This window comes from Tachysurus fulvidraco, chromosome 25 (assembly GCF_022655615.1).
Source record: "Tachysurus fulvidraco isolate hzauxx_2018 chromosome 25, HZAU_PFXX_2.0, whole genome shotgun sequence".
NCBI classification, from domain to species: Eukaryota; Metazoa; Chordata; class Actinopteri; order Siluriformes; family Bagridae; genus Tachysurus; species Tachysurus fulvidraco.
The window spans coordinates 11394344-11411919 of NC_062542.1; the positions used below are offsets into that span (position 1 = coordinate 11394344).

Sequence of the window (17576 nt, forward strand, 5' to 3'; positions counted from 1 at the left end):
GATTTGCAAAGTGCTTTATTGGTTTTGAGCAATGCTTCTGAAATGGAGTGTATTATATGGGATCATATCCTAAACTCTTATCGTCCCCTCCCAATCTTTTAAAAACAAAACACTCTTCAAACACGTTCCATCATCGAATACCATTTAGCACACATTTAATTCTGCAGGCTCAGGGAGAGGACTCTGTCTTTCCATTAACTAGTTGCGGAGTTAAAGAGGACACACGTTTCGACGCGTTTAACACAGCCTAAAAAGAGACATTAACTGATAATAGCACAATAGAACTTCCATAAATTTTTTGTGAAGTTTTCTACATGACACGAAGAACCTGTGCGGAGAGTCTGAGTGCTGATTTGGCAAATCTGAAGGCCAAAGGTGCGACATGAAGCGGGTGTCCGGTTGCGCGCTGCTGGGGATCAAAACCACAAGTTTTCAAGCAAATTTTTTTGTTTGTTTGTTTGTTTTTTGTTTTTCTCTCTTCTTTGCAAATGCGAAGACCACGACGGCTGTAGGGAGAGTCCTTGCTTCCCCCCTTTCTTTCCTGTTCCCAAAACGAACACTTCTTTACTTTAACAATAAAAAAAACCACTGCGCAAATTGGTCAAAACAAATAACAAAACAACAGGTTAAAAAAAGGCTGGATTAATGATAATACTGCGGTTAAAGTGATAAAAAAAAAATAATAATAATAAACATAATGACAGATTCCCACATAGCTTTCACAGGGATATTTTCACTGCTGGAACCCAAAGGTGTTAATGGTTTAAATGTTATTCCAAAAAAAAAAACAAAAAAAACAAAAAAAAAACGGTCAAACAGGTAACAACAAAAAAAAGCAGCCTGGGGATTTTTTTTTGTCAACCACGCAGATATTAGAAAATATTCTTTTTTTTACCTACGAAAAAAACAAAAAAACAAACAAAAAAACCCTAACATTAATAATACAAAATGAAGTAATTTGGAGTAAAAAGGCACGACTCTTGCACAGTGTATACATTGCTGACACAGTATAAAGCAGGTAAGAAGATTAAAAAAAAAAAGATTTTTGCGTGTTATTTTTTGTTTGTTTGTTTGTTTTTCTTCTCTTAGAATGGATGACGTTTACACACGGCTTCAGGTTGAACAGGAAAAAAACAAAAACAAATGCAACATGCATTATTATTTAAAAACAAAAGGAACTTTTACAGTACTGCACAAATCAAAACAGTAACATTCTTCATTTATCAGAACACTTCACTCGATAGGGATGTGCTGCTTAAAATGCGGACAATTCCGTGTACAAACTAAAATGCAAATAAAAACTGTGCATTTAATTCAAACAAATGACACCGAACCGACACTTAAAAAAAAATGCTGATTCTAAAGAGTCAGAACTTTCTAGGTGTTGTCATGTTTCAGAAAAATTGATAAAAAATCGATACCAACAATACCAATTTCATGCAGAATTCGTTAAAACTAGCGATTTCGCAGGGATTTTAGATGGATGATGTAAGAAAACATGACGCTTAACATGAACAATTCATAACCTTTCCTAAGAGTCGACTCCGATTCGACTATGAATCAGTTATGAGACCATTTTATACAGGTGTAGAACTTCTCCCCCCCCCCCCCCTTGTAAATACCACTATCAAACCAAAGGGATTAAATTTCTGATTCATTATGTGCAAAATATACAATACACTGTTGACGTGACTGCCAATGTAAAGCATAAAGTTTCCAGAACTGGCAAAAAAAAATTTCACTAGCCGACACACAGGACCCCAACACTCCCTTTCTCAAACCCCCCCCCCCTTTCTCAACCCCCCCCCCTCCCCGAACACTGTAGCTAACATTACAGCAAAAAAGTGTGTATTTGTTAAAATGATGTAAGAGGTAAACTATGGGTTTTCTGCCAAGAACAAACATACTTGTGACAACATAAATCCACGGGCTGCATTCAATAGTGCCTCATAGTGCTATTGTTGCAGTATGTAACAGACCAATAGATCCTTGTTTTAAAAAAGTGCAACAGTTTAAGGTGCTGATGGCAAATGAAAGATCATTCCCGTAACAGATTTTACAGACTGAAGTGATTGCCACCAATGCTGTTGCTTCTGTTCAGTTCATTAGGATGCCTTTTCATGATGCAAAATTATAGACAAATCATCTCAACCTATTACAGGCCATTTAAACAACACACAAAAAACAAAAAAAAACAAACAAAAAAAACCCCACACCAACACACTCGTGTGAAACACTGTAGGAACATGCAAGCGTCAGAAGGTGCATTCCTTCGCAAACGTGAATGGAGCTCAGGAGCATTATCTTTGCAGTCAGTCTGTTCAGAGGAGGAGAACCATGGTTTCAGAGAATTAACAGGAAGAATCGTGTTAATCTAAGGAAAGTACGTTCATCTACAAGTGCTGCAGCTTTTAACTAGAAAACTGCACAAACAATAGACAAGAACAATGAAGATTTGGGTTAAACAAAGTATGGGAGCGGGGCAGATTAATATAATGCTTGGGTGAAAGAAGGATAAGGTCTACATAAGGGGAAGTTTGGATTAACTGGGGAAGAGGGGGGGGCACGACTGATGAACTGCGGTTTCTGGTCAAGCATGTAAAAGCATATTTGATGAACTGGGGTGAATGACTGATTTTGCATGGAATAGCTTCACATTTCCTTTTTGTCTGAAGTTGTAAATTCTACAGCAGTTGAAAGCTCCTTTCCTTCTCAGCCTCCATTCTGAGCGACTTCATTCTACATGTACATGTCCATTCACTGAGCCACACATGCCATCACATTTGCTCTCTGCCTCTTGCTCTCACCCTTTCAATTAAAATGAAGGCAAAATAACACACATGAATCAAAAATGCCATGAGGGACATTGGTCAGGAAAGAGAAAAAAATCCATAGCTCCCACAAAGATTTATACTTGTTACTGTTTCATCACACTTATGGTCCCACAAAACAGCAAAAGACAAATAAAAAATGTAAACGAATGGTGGTTGTAGCTGCTGTAAGAGTAGGTGAGTGCATTGGGCACCCCTCCATCAGCGTCCCTCTTTGACCTCTGTGGGTTTTGCTCCAGTTTAGGGCAGAATGGTGGTAATGAAATCATAGAATCTCTTAGAGTACTGCTCCGGATTGACAGTGGAGATCTCTGCTCCAGCCTAGACAAAGAGAGATGGAAACATTACAGAACTGATAATATATTAACCTCCTATCAATAGACATTAGACCTATACAACAAGAAACACATACAGAATATTTGGAATGTATTCAGCAAGGTTATGAAATCTTCTCAACTTCTACACATGCACTGCACTTACTTTCTCATTCTAGGAAGAAAAAAAATACTACATGCAGCAACGTAACTACATATTTCATAAAACAGATGAACGTTTCTCCCCAAGCACTGTGTGGTTACTGTACAACATGTACTATATATAAACATATTGTATGTACTCCAGTTTCTACTGTGAAGAGCTTGACCATGCATCTGTGGTGACAGACAGGAATGCACAAGGCATTTTAACATGGTTTGTCAAGAAAGTGCAATTCTGACAACTTGTGGCCAAATATGTTAAGTGGCACCGATAACAAATAGAGTTAACTGATATACTTGACTAATCTTAGTTCACTAAAGACAAACATACACTGAAGGATTTTTTTTCCAAATTAAGGAACTTGTTCTCCACTTCCTCATGTAGAACAGGGAGCAGATAACGCCCATATCCAGCGTGACTTCCATTTTATCTCATTTTACACAACTGAGCAATTGAGCGTTAAGGGCTTGCTCAGGGGCCAAGCAGTGGCAGCTTGTTGGACGTGGGATTTGAACTCACGGCCTTTCGATCAGTAGTCCAGCACCTTAACCACTAGGCTACATCATACATGGGCAAGTCATGGTCTAATGGTTAGAGAGTCTGACTCGTAATCCTAAAGTTTGTTGGTTCGAGTCTCGGGCCGGCCACAACTGAGGTGCCCTTGAGCAAGGCACCGAACTCCCCAACTGCTCCCCGGGTGCTGCAGCATAAATGGCTGCCCACTGCTCCGGGTGTGTGTTCTCGGTGTGTATGTGTTCACTGCTGTGTGTGTGCACTTTGGATGGGTCAAATGCAGAGAAGGAATTCTGAGTAGGGTTCACCGTACCTAGCCGTATGTCACGTCACATCATTTAAAACACCTACACAACTGTCAATCATTCCACATTCTACTGCTCTAGTTCCTTCAGAAAACACCTTAATGTTCCTGTGCACCTGAAAATATTTCTGTAACCATGCTGTGGAAATGTGCTTATTATGCTTCCTATATTAACCTCTTACCAATGGAGCCCACTGCGATCACAATAGTGAATTATAAAATAAGCACTCACTCCATGCTTGACTGTTTTGGCTGCATGAGCTGCTTTCTTCTTGGCATCATAATGTTGCAGTATGTCAATCACAGCCATGAAGTAGACTTCTTTTCGAGGAGAGTCTTAAAAACAATAAGCAAAATACCAGAACCAATGAAAATTTCAGGAAATGAACCCGTGAGGGAATAGGAAGTTAGTCAGTTCCTTAATAAACACAACTTACACTAAGTTCTGTTATTATTTTGAGTTTATGACTCGTTTGTTTCTTTGTACAAATGCACTGTTGCTCTGTTAAATGCTTCCAAATATCATTTGTAACATACATTCATTGGTCAACCTATTAGATATTTCTACCTTGTACTGTAGCTACAATAACTGGCCGTTTAGATGAACTTCTTACAAAAGCATTGTTTGCCATGTACACAGATGGTATCTCAAACTACTGTACCATTGGTTTTGAACTAGGAAGTTGAATACTTATATGTTGTTTGACGTACAGCGCAATGTTTTAGTATGGTTACAGGAAATAAATAGGCACTGTTGGAACATTACTAGACCAAGATAATTGTTTACTGTTATTAACTACTGTATAAAATAACATAGCCTTTGTACAAAGGTACAAGTGTAGTTTCTATCTTCAGAGTAAAATTAAATCCTGAAATGATTTCCTGGATGTCGTTTATCAGCGATGCAATAATCAGAACCAGAATAAAAATTATAGTAACCAGCAAAATAAAAAGCTAAGAATCAAAGTGGTTTTTTGTTTGTTTGTTTGTTTTTGGAGATGGGAATTATTATTAAGTCATGTTTTAGCAGGTACATTTAACATACTATAAATGCGCACAAAACTAACGTCACTACATATCACAAGAACAGAACGTTACTATCGCCACTCACTGTCGTGGCTTTTTATTGCGTAGACATCAATAGTAGGGTCAAAGTCTCCTGGTGAAAGGGGTTTGGTGCTGTCCAGAGTGTTGCTGGGGCTGTCTGGAGGTGTTCCAACAATCCCTCCATCACTCTCGCCTTCATCATCTCCTTCATTATCCTCACTTTCCACTTCCTCTTGTTCTGCTCGCTCAACATCATGGATCCCCACCAATAGACTGTAATCCATCAGCTTCAGTTGTGCCAGGAACTACAACATAGCAAGATTAATAATAAAAAAATGGCATGACTATTTGAAAAGTAGTTAAGATAAATTAAATTCTCCTTGGAAGAGTGCATGTAGAAGGTATAAAAGAAAAAGAACAATGCGTTTACCTCCACATCCTTCCTCAGCTTCTCGAGAAATATTTTTTTATTTTCCTCATCAATATATATTTTCTGTCCATCGTTGATAAAGTCGTTATCCTTGTAGGTAGGTAGCTCCTTCGCCTTAAACAAAAAAAACAAAAAACAGAACACTCATTGTGCAAACGCACACTTACCTTATAAAGGCATTATAATCATCAAACAGCCACATTACCTACCCTTTATTTAATAAGTGCAATGCATGCTATATATTTAACTACCTCCCTAGAGGGAGCTGTGGAGTTATAAAAGACAGACCTTTTGCAGAACTTCCTATTCACAAACATTTAAGGGAAGTTAATATGAAGAAGTGGGCATTGTACTTCCTGATCACAATATGATAAATGTAGACAAAGTACATTTGCAATAAATGCATAAAAAACTACCTCTTATATAGAGTTATATAAAGAATGAGCTTGTAATTAGATGTCAATTACAGTGACAAAATAGGTGTGTTTACTTTGTTTGTTTGTTTTTTTAAATAGTGCAATAGGTAGAAGAGTGCAAGCAGCAGTGTCAGTGATAGTGTCTGGAGTTTGCACATTGCAGCTTCTTATAAAAGAAACATCAACTTAAATGAGAGCTATCACACTAATCCTTGACATGTAGCCTACCGGAGTACTAAGCAGACAAGCCCATGACTAAATCTCCCTTTGGCTGCTATTAACACCAAGAAGGCAAGACACAACAGGTGCCTTTTAATCAATAAGATTACAAGTTTGATAATTAAACCAACATTTCTTGCTGTAATGACAATGGCACTCTTCTCTGGGTTACACAAAGCATGAATAATGCACAAAGCATTAATAATAATAAAAGAAAAGGCCTGTTTAACTGGTATACTTAATAAAACCAGTCACTGTTGCTCAATGTTATAATTAATCACTGAAAAAAAAGTCTGTCAAGTCCTAATTTCTATGAACTGACTGTGTATTCAGTGTATAATACCTGCTATTTGCATTTATGATAGAACATGATAATTGAAAAGATAATAAAGTGCTAAATAACTGTAAAGTAATCAGTTTGTGGTGTGTGGGTACACACTTTATATGGGTGTGTGTGTTTTTTTGTCTTAAACAGGCAGTTTGGCATCAGTGAAGACCTTGCTCAACTCTGAGAGAGCCCAGGGATACAAAACAGGGATTAGATGTAATGTGTGTGGGAGAATAACAGGATTAAAATAGATGTCTGGTCTCCTTATGTTACCTCTGACCACCAGCAACCTGTTCATTGCACAATAAACTGAATCCTAGAACTGAGAGCTGGGTTTAAAATTTACCTTCTTCAAAAGCATGTCAAAATTTTCTATCCTCCCATTGATATTAACCACAGGAGCCCATTGGAATATTTATATATTTACTCTGAGAAACAAAACATGTAGAGGTTAATAAACTGTTAACAAGTTATGACTGCATGTTGCTCTTTGTTCTTCCACTTTCATGAAAAGTATATATGAAAAAAGTCTACATGAGCTGAAACCGAGGTTGCTGATGCAGCTAAGCCAAGCTGCACATTAGTAACCTTGGTGAAAATGTGGCTAGTTTAGCCCATGTGTGTGGTTTTAAGTTAACTATGACCACTTTTATCTGTATGCTTTGTCGTACTCCATGTTATTTGAGCTTTTACCAGCAATTTGGAATTCTGCTGTGGACACATTCCCATACTGTGGATATTTATTAAGTCTATTGTATGGACTCTTACAAATTTAACAACATGTGTGTCCTTATGGTATTTTTCTGTTGTACGGTGTGTTGTCTGTTGATCTACTAAAATTCTGGGTTAGATAAAAACAGCACAAATATAACTGGTAAAATGATACCTATATAATTAAGTAAAAATACATAAATTTGAAATTATCTGGGTTTTGCAAGAGTTCTTTAATTCTTGGTTCCTGAATGGGTTTGAACCCTTTAAGAGTTCTACATAAGGGCAACCTGAAGAACTCTTTATCGCACTAAATTTAACCTACTGTCAAAGGTTTCTATGGCAACAAAAGGAAGAGACAACTGCTACCAAACAAAAGACACAGTTCCCTGTAGCACTATCATGGCTCAGTGATTAAAGCTCTGGGCTTTTTTTGAAAGCTTGAGCTGTCACCGATGGGTCCTTGATCAAGATCTTCAACTCTTATCTGCTCAGCTTAATTGTAACTCGCTTTGGGTAAAAGCATTGCTTAATTGTATCTGTGCAAATCAACAGAACATTCCATCTCATTCTCTGAATTAGAACACTACACTAAACCCGTGACATGAACTAAAGAGTCCAAATAAACAAATCTAAGATTATAAAATATGTAGACTAAGATTACTAAGACTACTCCAACCTTATCAGACTTTACAGTAAGAGGCTCTGCAATTCTCTGCAGTAGTATGTTTGCAGTACAACTCTATGAATTGTGTATGTTTTTATTCTTATAGATTAATGGTTCTTTATTTTCATATAGGGTGCCAATAATTCCCCTCCAGAGTACTGCAGAATTAAAAGGCTATAAATAAGTCCGTGTAATAGATTAAACGGTTAACTGTATCCCTTGCTGTAAATCTTCATCTCGAGTCTCTTCTTTTGAGTTTTCTTCCAGTTACACTGGCCTCACTCATTAGCACTCTAGATGACAATGACTTCTGCTAAATGGATAACTGTTTAATTTATAAATAGTAGCCCTTGCTATTCACATTTTCAAACTGAATCTGCTCAAAGGGTAATAAGTAGAACAGTAGGTTTATAAGAATTTTGTTTAACCAGAACATTCTCCCAGAACATACAAGTTTTTTTTTGGAATAGCAGCAATGTAATGAATAAAAACTGTAATAAAGTAAACAGGAAAACAAATGCTTTTGACGTAGACTGGCACTATTAGCACCCTTGTTTGCAGTACTCCTTGCAACCTCCTTTTCCCAACATAACAGCACTTGAGTCTTGTCCTACAAAGATCGCTGTCCTGATAGAAATTCAAATGACATCCCAGTTGTAGTTTCTGGACAGAGGCAGACAGCAAGTTCACCTTCATCAAGTCCTTAGAGCATGCTAACAAAAGTCCCATGGTCTTTTGGGTGAATAAATGCCCAAGAACATTACAGATTATCCACAATGCTTAACAGAGGGGATTATTTACTTTCCTATATAAACTACCCTTCCTTGTGTGGCAAAGCCAAAATGTTTGCTGCCAAAATCTCGTTTCCTTTATATCTGTCTCTTCTGACCACAGAATCCAGTTCCACTTAAAGTTCCAGCAGCATTCAGCAAACTCCAGACACTTAGTCGAAGGACACATTGCTGACAGATAAATGATTTCTTCTGGCACGTCTTCCAACAAAAGATTTTATTATGGAGGTGGTATCTACTTGTAAATTTGGAGACTTCAATCTTCTCTAAATCTGTGATAATTCAATACATTTTTGTGTCTGCCATATGGCGAGTATATGCAGAACACTTGCATCTACTTGCAGGCAGGTTTATTATTGCCACATCGTAATTACAGCACTAACAGTGGGTAAGGGCATTTTCAGGCATGTAGCTCTTTTTATAGCAATTGCCTCATGTATATTTGTCAACACTGCCATTCATCAACATGGGTTTAATTAGAAAACACACAAATCAAATAAAGGGAATCTGGCCTGTGCCACTATTTATTTATTCCCCAGTAAAACAGGAAGTCACGGATGGCTGCTGAGTGAGTTCATAAACACTCAGCAAAATATAAATGGTGACATATTATAATTACATTCTGTTCAGAAAAAACTCATGACTTTGTTAAAAGAAAATTCTGGATAAGGGCTTAGAGTTTCTTAAAATGAAATCTGCAAATCTAACTTCAATTAAAGGTTAAATTTCTCAAATTTCTCAGTGTGTGATTAAGCATAAAAACATTTTTTAAGCTGTTAAAAAAAATCATCTTTATCACCAAGATGCTGTCCACAATCTAAAGCTGGGAATGTACTTTCCAGCAAGTCGCAATTTGGGGTTTGATAATGATGATCATAAAAAAAAAAAAAGCATCTATAGGAACAATCCAAATTGGCGCAAGAAAACAAGATCACTGGCAAGAAGCATTCACGGACAAACTTAGGAAAGAACGTTTTAATTTAATTTAGGAAAGAATGTTTTAGCTCCAGACTATTTTAAAAGAGCAAAGTTGAACCCATTTCTTTTCTCACTAGTTACGTCAAAGGCAATACATCTAAATTGAATGTTTTACGTATCAGTTCAAACCTAACGTAATGTAGCAGATGCTGTGATTAAGAATTCTGCATTGCTTGTCTTACTATGCAACACATTCATGCATTCGATCTTGCTTACATTACAAGAAAAACATCAAAGAAAAAAAGTATCATCTCTGAAAGCTTTGCTGGTAAAGTATAACAATAAAGAAAATGAGTAACAATACTGTAAGTATATAAATACACTGAATACGAACTGCATTCTGCTTTAACAGAAACATTACCTTCTCCTTGTCACTTGCTTCCCTAGCAACAGTAGATCCCTTAAAAAAAGAAAAATATCTTGTCAGTTAACAGTTTAGTCATGGGGAAATAATTAAGTCATCACACTTCACCTCCCTTCACGTACCTTCAAGTCATATTTCTTATAGACAGACAGGCGATGGCTGAAGACATTGCGTGTGACAATCATATAGGTTTCATCTCCATCTACAGTGATGCGGTACATGCCCAAAAACTGTGGCAGCAGGGTGGTACCGTGACATTCCACAATAAACTACAAGACCGAAAACACAGCTAATGAAAAGGCTTAATCGATATGACTAATGAGTATAGTGCAACACTTAACAAAACATTTTATTTTCACAGCCCCTTTTCATACTCAAAGGCACTACAGTTCATGCAAAATGAGAAATAATGAAAAGTAAAGCAAGGAACATGAGAAGTGATTGTGCTAAGAGAAACTGTTTTTATTTTACATAGTTCTTGAAAGAGAACAGAAGAAAAGTGAGTGATTGAGGAAATGAGTTCCAGAGCCTGGAGGCCATGGAGCTGAAAGATCTGTCGCCCAGACACAGACCAGTTCAGTTTAAGGAACCATCAGTGAATTTATAAAATCTTTGAACATGAACAAGCTGCAGTCTATTGGAAAGCTGGTCTAAATGTGGGTCTCTAATGATTGTGTGCTCAACAAAGAAGTTAAAGTAATACAACATTAAAGACCTTTAATATGTATTTACATGTGTAATACAGCATTAAGTAGGTTCAGTGTGTATGTGCCATGTGTGAGTGAATACCTGGTGATATTTTTTAAGGATGTTGTGCATCTCTGCTACGTCCTCACTGCTGATGGTTTTAATGACGTATCTCTTGTCATAGGAGGTGTGAAAGCGGGCACCGCTACGGCCTTGAGCCTCGCTAACAAGAGGTGCGCTGCGGGTCAGAGAGTTCTACACACAATATATGGAAACAAACATGTCAGCTTCAACAAATGTCAGCACTGCAAATCTCCATATTTAATACATTTTATTCAGCTCACTGACTAATTATTACATCCACATATACCTAAAAGTGGTGTGAAAAAATCAGTCCTGTGTTTTCTCTTAGAATGAAAACACAGAGTCAGACTTATTGAGAGCATGTGATCAGTTGTAATGTAAATGTGAAACAGCCTGAGGTTTAGTTTAGCCTTATGAAGAAAAAAATCTGAAGTCTATTCTAAAGTAGCCCAAGCACAGGCTACTTACAGTTGCATGCAAAAGTTTAGGAACCCCTAACAATTTCCATGATTTTCATTTATAAATATTTGGGTGTTTGGATCAGCAATTTCATTTTGATCTATCAAATAACTGAAGGACACAGTAATATTTCAGTAGTGAAATAAGGTTTCATGGATTAACAGAAAATGTGCAATATGCATCAAAGCAAAATTAGACAGGGGCATAAATTTGGCAACTGTACATCACTGGGATATATAATTTTCTCTTTCTGGAAAAACTAAATCCCTCCCCTTTGCTTAAAGTACCTCAATTATCACTGTTCACCAATAAGAACAATGTTTTCCTTCGTGTGGGAGTAAGAGCTACACAGGAAATGATATTAAAAGCACTGGTTGTGTGTGGGTGCCTGAGACATAAAAGGATCACCCTGAAATTACGCAGTCATTATGTGGAATAAATTGTCCACTTTATGCCAACAGATTGAGGGGTTAAAGACTACATTACCACTCATTAATCATGGGTTTTTCCATCAACGAAGTCTGAATCAACCCATTTGATATGAACAGCCCACTGTAATGCCCAGTATGACAGCTGTATTACACCTGGTTAAATCACATTCCACATTAAAAATAACCAACTGCCTTGTTTGTCAAGATGTTATTGAAAATGGCAGGTTTATTAGAGTGTCACACTGATGCATGAGCAGATACAGGGGTTGAACAAAATAATGTGAACACCAATGAAATATGTAACATTTCTTTATTAATAAGGTGTTTGACCACCATTTGCATTCAATACAGCTTCCAGCTTTCTTGGAATAGAAACTTCTGAATAACTTATAGTTGATTTCTGTGCCATTCATCCAGCAGAATAACTTCTAGTCGCTTTAAAGAGGTTGGAGCAAGGAACCTACACTTCTCTCCAAAACTTCCCACATTGGTTTGATGATATTCAGGTCAGGTGATAGATCTGGCCAGGGCAGATGTTGAAGTTCATACTGGTGCTCAAAAAAGACTGAACTGTTTTGGTTGTTTTAACTGTTTGGCATCATTGTTTGGAAATAACCTTTGGACCTAGGGTGCACCTGATCACTAATGCCCCTTTTCCACCAAGGCAGTTTCAGTGCTGGTTCAGAGCCAGAGCCTAATTTAAAATCAGTTCTTTCTTTTTCGACACCCAAACCCTCTGAACCAGGAAAATCAGGGGCTGGGGGCGGGGTTACTGTGACCAACAACACAAAAGAGAATGTCGTTAGCACCATTTTTATATAATTTTAAATCAGGATTCGCCACGTTTAGATGCCAATGTAGGTTCGCAAAGCCATGAGCATTAACAGTAAAGCAACATCTGTCATTGTTGTGTTTGTCGTATAACTTTGTATACAGTGACGCAAGACGTGGCTCTGTGATGGCTCTCTAGCCCATGGAAAGGTAAACCGGTTCTTGGAACCAACTTTGAACTAGCACCAGCTCTGACCCATCACCCGGTTCTTTCTGGTGGAAACGGACCACTAGAGATCCAAATACTTGCTGGCAGTAACATAACCATGTAGGCTAATGGAGGAGCCAGAAGAATTCCAAATTATAGCTGCCCAAATCTTCACAGATCCACCCCCATTTTTGACAGCTGGAATCAAGACAGTTGCATCTTTCCTTGGGGGTTCTCCATACATAAACACTACCTGCTCTTGGGAATAACATGAATGATGATTCACCATATCACTAGTTTCCAGTCTTCAGCTGTCAAGTTTTTATGATCATGACACCATGTTTTTCGTATATTTGCATAGGTGTCTGTGATTAATGGTTTAGCAATTAAAACTCTTCCGTGGATGTTGCCTTTATGAAGTTCTCTGTGGACTGTTCTTGTGGAAACAGGGTCTTTAAGGTGGATATTAAGTTTTGCTGTCAATTTTGCTGCAGTAGTTCTGTGCTGTTTGGACACAATCCTTCCTTTATTTGACTATCCATATCAAAATGGTTTGATATTGGTCCAGTGGTCTTCTTAGCTGCTGAAGTCCTACCATGCTTTGTATACGTAGTCATAATCACGGAGACTGTTGCTCTTGAAACACCAAAGAGTTGGGCTGTAAAGGTTGCAGATGCTCCTGCTAAATGGGCTCCACCAATCGGTCCCCTTTGGAAGTCTGACAAGTCACCAAGTCTTAAACTAACCACTGCTGAGCACAACTTATTTTATACTGTCATACAACCTACACAAAATATAGCAACAAAAAATAAATATGAAATTCACAACATTTATTTTTTTCACAGTAGCCCACACAAATCATATTAACCCCTATAACAATGGGTGTTCACAGTATTTTGTTCAACCTTTGTATTTACTTTTGCCTTGTTTATAATATAGATATTTTTTCAGGTGCTGATAAAGCTGGAACAACTTAAGTAATAATGTAGAGCGTAGTGTACTGGAACACTTAAAAATATGGCCTTTTTTAATCTTATCAAGTCCAAAGACAATTCTACAGCCATTTCTTATCTGTCTGCAAAACATCATCTTTTTGGATCAATTTCTGGTATTCAGGTCTCTAATCATTAAAATTCTTTTAATACAGGCAGACCTAAACATGAAGCATAAAAATTATTTTGTTTTTGCATTACAAAGACTTGACTTAACGATATGTGAATATTCTATGAGGAAATGCTCTAGACTATTCATTTCATAAATTGAAAAAGCACACATGGCCATAAACCATCTACTATCACAGAAGAAGGAAATTTAAGTAGCATTGCAGATGAGCAAATACAGATCTTTTCTAGTAGCCTGTTTCTCATTTACTCCCTAGTAACTGTTAAAAGAAAGCTTAATATAACGAAGTGAATATATATTGCACTGAAATGCTCATTGTGTCCTGGTGCTTAAAAGTATGTGTTTCTGCAGGAAACTGGTGCACAGAGTTATGACCTTAAAGCTTGACCTTCAGTGTCTCAGGCTGTGACTAGATTACTGATGGTAACCATAATGTAATCAGAAAGGTGTATCTGGATAATGAGGACTTATCATCAAAGACCCTGTGGCTAACTTCATCACAAGAGTATGCACATACCTGAAAGTCCTGGTCATCAATGCTAAACCTTTCTCTCAAGTTACGGAAAACAAGAGGACAATACTCCTTGAATTTAAAGTGACTTGGCATATTCTCCCTACAAGGAAGAATGAGAACACCGTTAAAAAAACAAAGTTAAGTGTATGTAACACCACAAACGTGTGTCTCTAAATCAGAGCACAAATGGGAATTAAAAACAGTCAATTTAACTCACTTGTTAAACAAGTGGTTGTCCACCTTGATCTTCGAATAAGCCTTGAAGTCATCAGGCATAAGCATGATGGGGATTTGAACATGACTCAGCTCATTTATCTAAGAAGGCAAAAACACAACACAAACAATTAAATCATTGGATTTTGATCAACCTTACTAAGATTTTGTCAGAAATAACACAATGTTAAATGATGTCATGTCATAAAAAAAATCTATTTTTTTCCCCACATACCAAAAACGGGTAAAAATGTGGACAAAGATCAAAAAAATCTAAGTAATTTAAATAGTCCTCAGCTCCAGTTATATATAGGACATCCCATGGAACTTGGTTACTTTACTTTGCTAGCAAGGTTACTTTATGTTTGTAAGCTGATGCATTGACTATATGGCCTTATAAGGTTTGAAGACACATGAACATAACACGCATATGTGGGTCACAAAGCCGTCTGTTGCCACAGAGGTCCAAGCACATAATTGTACAGGATTGTCTTTGTCCTCTGTTCCAGCATGACAACACCCCTGTGCACAAAGAGAGGTCAATGAAGAATGAAGGCACGGTTTGCGAACTCTCTGGGTTCCTTGTTGGATATCAGTACCTGACCTCACCAAAGCTCTTATGGCTGAATGCACAAATCCCAATAAACACACTCCAAAATAAAGTGGAAAGCCTTCCCAGAGAATTCAAGGTTGTTCAACATCAGCATAGTGGGAAAGAAATATGGATTTGAATTCAAAAACACAGGAGGTGTGCAAAATTCCTGTCCATATTTTTCTAGTACAGACAAAGTAAGAGTAAGTAAGTCAGAGACAAGTGAGTAAAGCAAACAAATTTGCATTATATTTAGACTAAATCAAACATTGCTTCTACATCGCTGGACAGTTTATCATCTATCTAAAGTTTAACATAGATAACAATGGTGCTGGAAAAGGTTTATGAAAGACCAACCTCCAACAACTGTAGCATTGTTAAAGCCTGTAGCATGCTCATGGCTATCAGAGCCATGATATTCCTCTATCTGTCAGCTCAGGCTTTATCAGAGGACAATTCACAAATCAAGAACTGGAGTCCTGAAACAACCCCCCCACAGACAGACAGACAGACAGACAGACAGACAGACAGACAGACAGACACACACACACTGTGTGAAGTGACAGGCACAATGACAGTGTGAGTGATGATTCCACCAGAAGGCTAGTCAGAAGGCGATGTCTCCGTTTAAACAATGCACCATTTTACTATTAAAAAAAAAAAATGTATTCCTTGTGGAACTACAACCAGCGTTCCGCAATAATCTTCCACAATAAGACCACAGTGCTCCAGGCAATGAAAAGGTGTAAAAATGTGACAGAATTTCAGTACTTGTGCGGAAAAGTACGTGACTCAGTGGATCGGTTCTACTTAGTGGAAAAGTAAAGAAATTTCATTAAGAAATCGTTTAAAGGTCTCATACAGTAGATAATACTAAATCAGCTACTTTGTGCACAATTTATTCTTTCCTATACTCCAAATCATACTCTCAGGTATCGACTCAATAATTGCCTAAATATGATGTGATCTGAAATTTTGCTGTTAAAAGAAACCCTCAGAAGTCATCTGCCCACCTTCCAGTAGCATTGGTGAATGATGACAGTATGGTGAAAGTCTACAAAGTTGACCTTTGAATTTTAAAATGTCTGTCAAAAAAAAGTCTGGAGCATTAAGATGGACAAAAATCTCACAACGTGTTTCCTTCTCACATTTTTTCTTTCATAATATAACAACTAAAACCAATCAGCTTCTGATATTTTTTTTCTGTATACAAGACAAACATTACGGATATCAGGTCACCCGATATCACACTTTTCCCCAACCCCAAAGGCACTGGTGATACTATAGTATCAACAATACTTAAGGAAGATGGAAGAATACCCAACATTTCAAAGGCCCACTGTTCAGAATTTAACACTGTCCACATTGGTGACCTCCTCCACCCCATAATACTTTAAAGGGTCTACAATAACAGTGGACTCAGGTCCATGACTAATTCCTGTGTATGCCTCTGTAGGGCAGTACAGCTCTCATGTGTCATTGGAAAGTATTAATGTACATTTGGTTTTGCCCTCAGTGCTAGATTTAGGTTGATAAGTCATAGAAGAGGCCAATGATTTCCAAGAAGTGTCTATTTGTAGGTCATAATGCTAAAGCAGACACTAACAATAGGACCTGTGTGAACTTAATGCATTGCAGGACATCAACACCACTGTCAGACCTCTATTTTCTGAAGTAATCTAATTAAACCCGGTTTTGCACTTTTACCACCGCTAACATTTCCTCAACATGTTGTGAAGCTCTTTTATTCCTATTCAGCTGGGCTTGTGTTCTGAGTTTGGGCTTATGAATAGGTAATAACTAAGACAGCATTGTTCATTTTAGTATTTTGTCTAGTTTAACACAATTTAAGAATCATTACTAGACTGAGATACTTCAATACCTATAGATACCTATATGTAACTATTCAATACCTATTTGTACCTATCGTTAGGTATTACAACACTGGCCTTTAATTTAATCTACCTGTTTAATGTAAAATCATCTGCTAAGGTAAAGAGCACCCTACCGATATGTCATATATAAACTCATATAAAAAGTTCAGATAATCAAGTTTAATTCATTTAATATCACAAAAAGCATTACGTGAGTGAGGAATATTAATCACAGCTTGTGACAACATGTAGGGCCAGGGCAGGTAAGAATTTACTTCAAGATGTGCAATGCATTAAATGAATATCTATTGATGTTTATAATGCTTACAATCAGGTACACCTCAGGAATAAGTGGCATAGAAAACCCCAGAGTATAGTGAAAGTATGTCTAGCTAAATTTGAGACCTAGAACTTTTGAGAAAAATTTAACACATCAAGTTAAATCCCCGGGAGGAGAGTGTGTAAAGTGAAAGTGTCTAATCACAGGAGTCACTTATTCAAATAAGTCAGTATTATTTATAGAGAATTTTACTATCGGTGGATCT

General features: G+C 37.3%; 1 protein-coding gene across 2 annotated transcripts in view; it reads right to left on the reverse strand.

Annotated features, from left to right (window-relative positions):
* Window positions 1–17576, reverse strand: part of pip4k2aa (phosphatidylinositol-5-phosphate 4-kinase, type II, alpha a) — a 25941-nt gene continuing 8365 nt past the window's right edge. For both annotated transcript variants that reach the window (XM_027173772.2, XM_027173763.2), the window contains 9 exons: window positions 14570–14667; window positions 14356–14452; window positions 10866–11018; window positions 10199–10345; window positions 10074–10112; window positions 5603–5716; window positions 5237–5477; window positions 4358–4461; window positions 1–3152 (listed from right to left, as the gene is read on the reverse strand). In XM_027173772.2, the coding sequence (XP_027029573.1) occupies window positions 3072–3152; window positions 4358–4461; window positions 5237–5477; window positions 5603–5716; window positions 10074–10112; window positions 10199–10345; window positions 10866–11018; window positions 14356–14452; window positions 14570–14667 (1074 nt within the window). In that variant the 3' untranslated portion in view covers window positions 1–3071. The remainder of the gene's footprint in view (window positions 3153–4357; window positions 4462–5236; window positions 5478–5602; window positions 5717–10073; window positions 10113–10198; window positions 10346–10865; window positions 11019–14355; window positions 14453–14569; window positions 14668–17576) is intronic.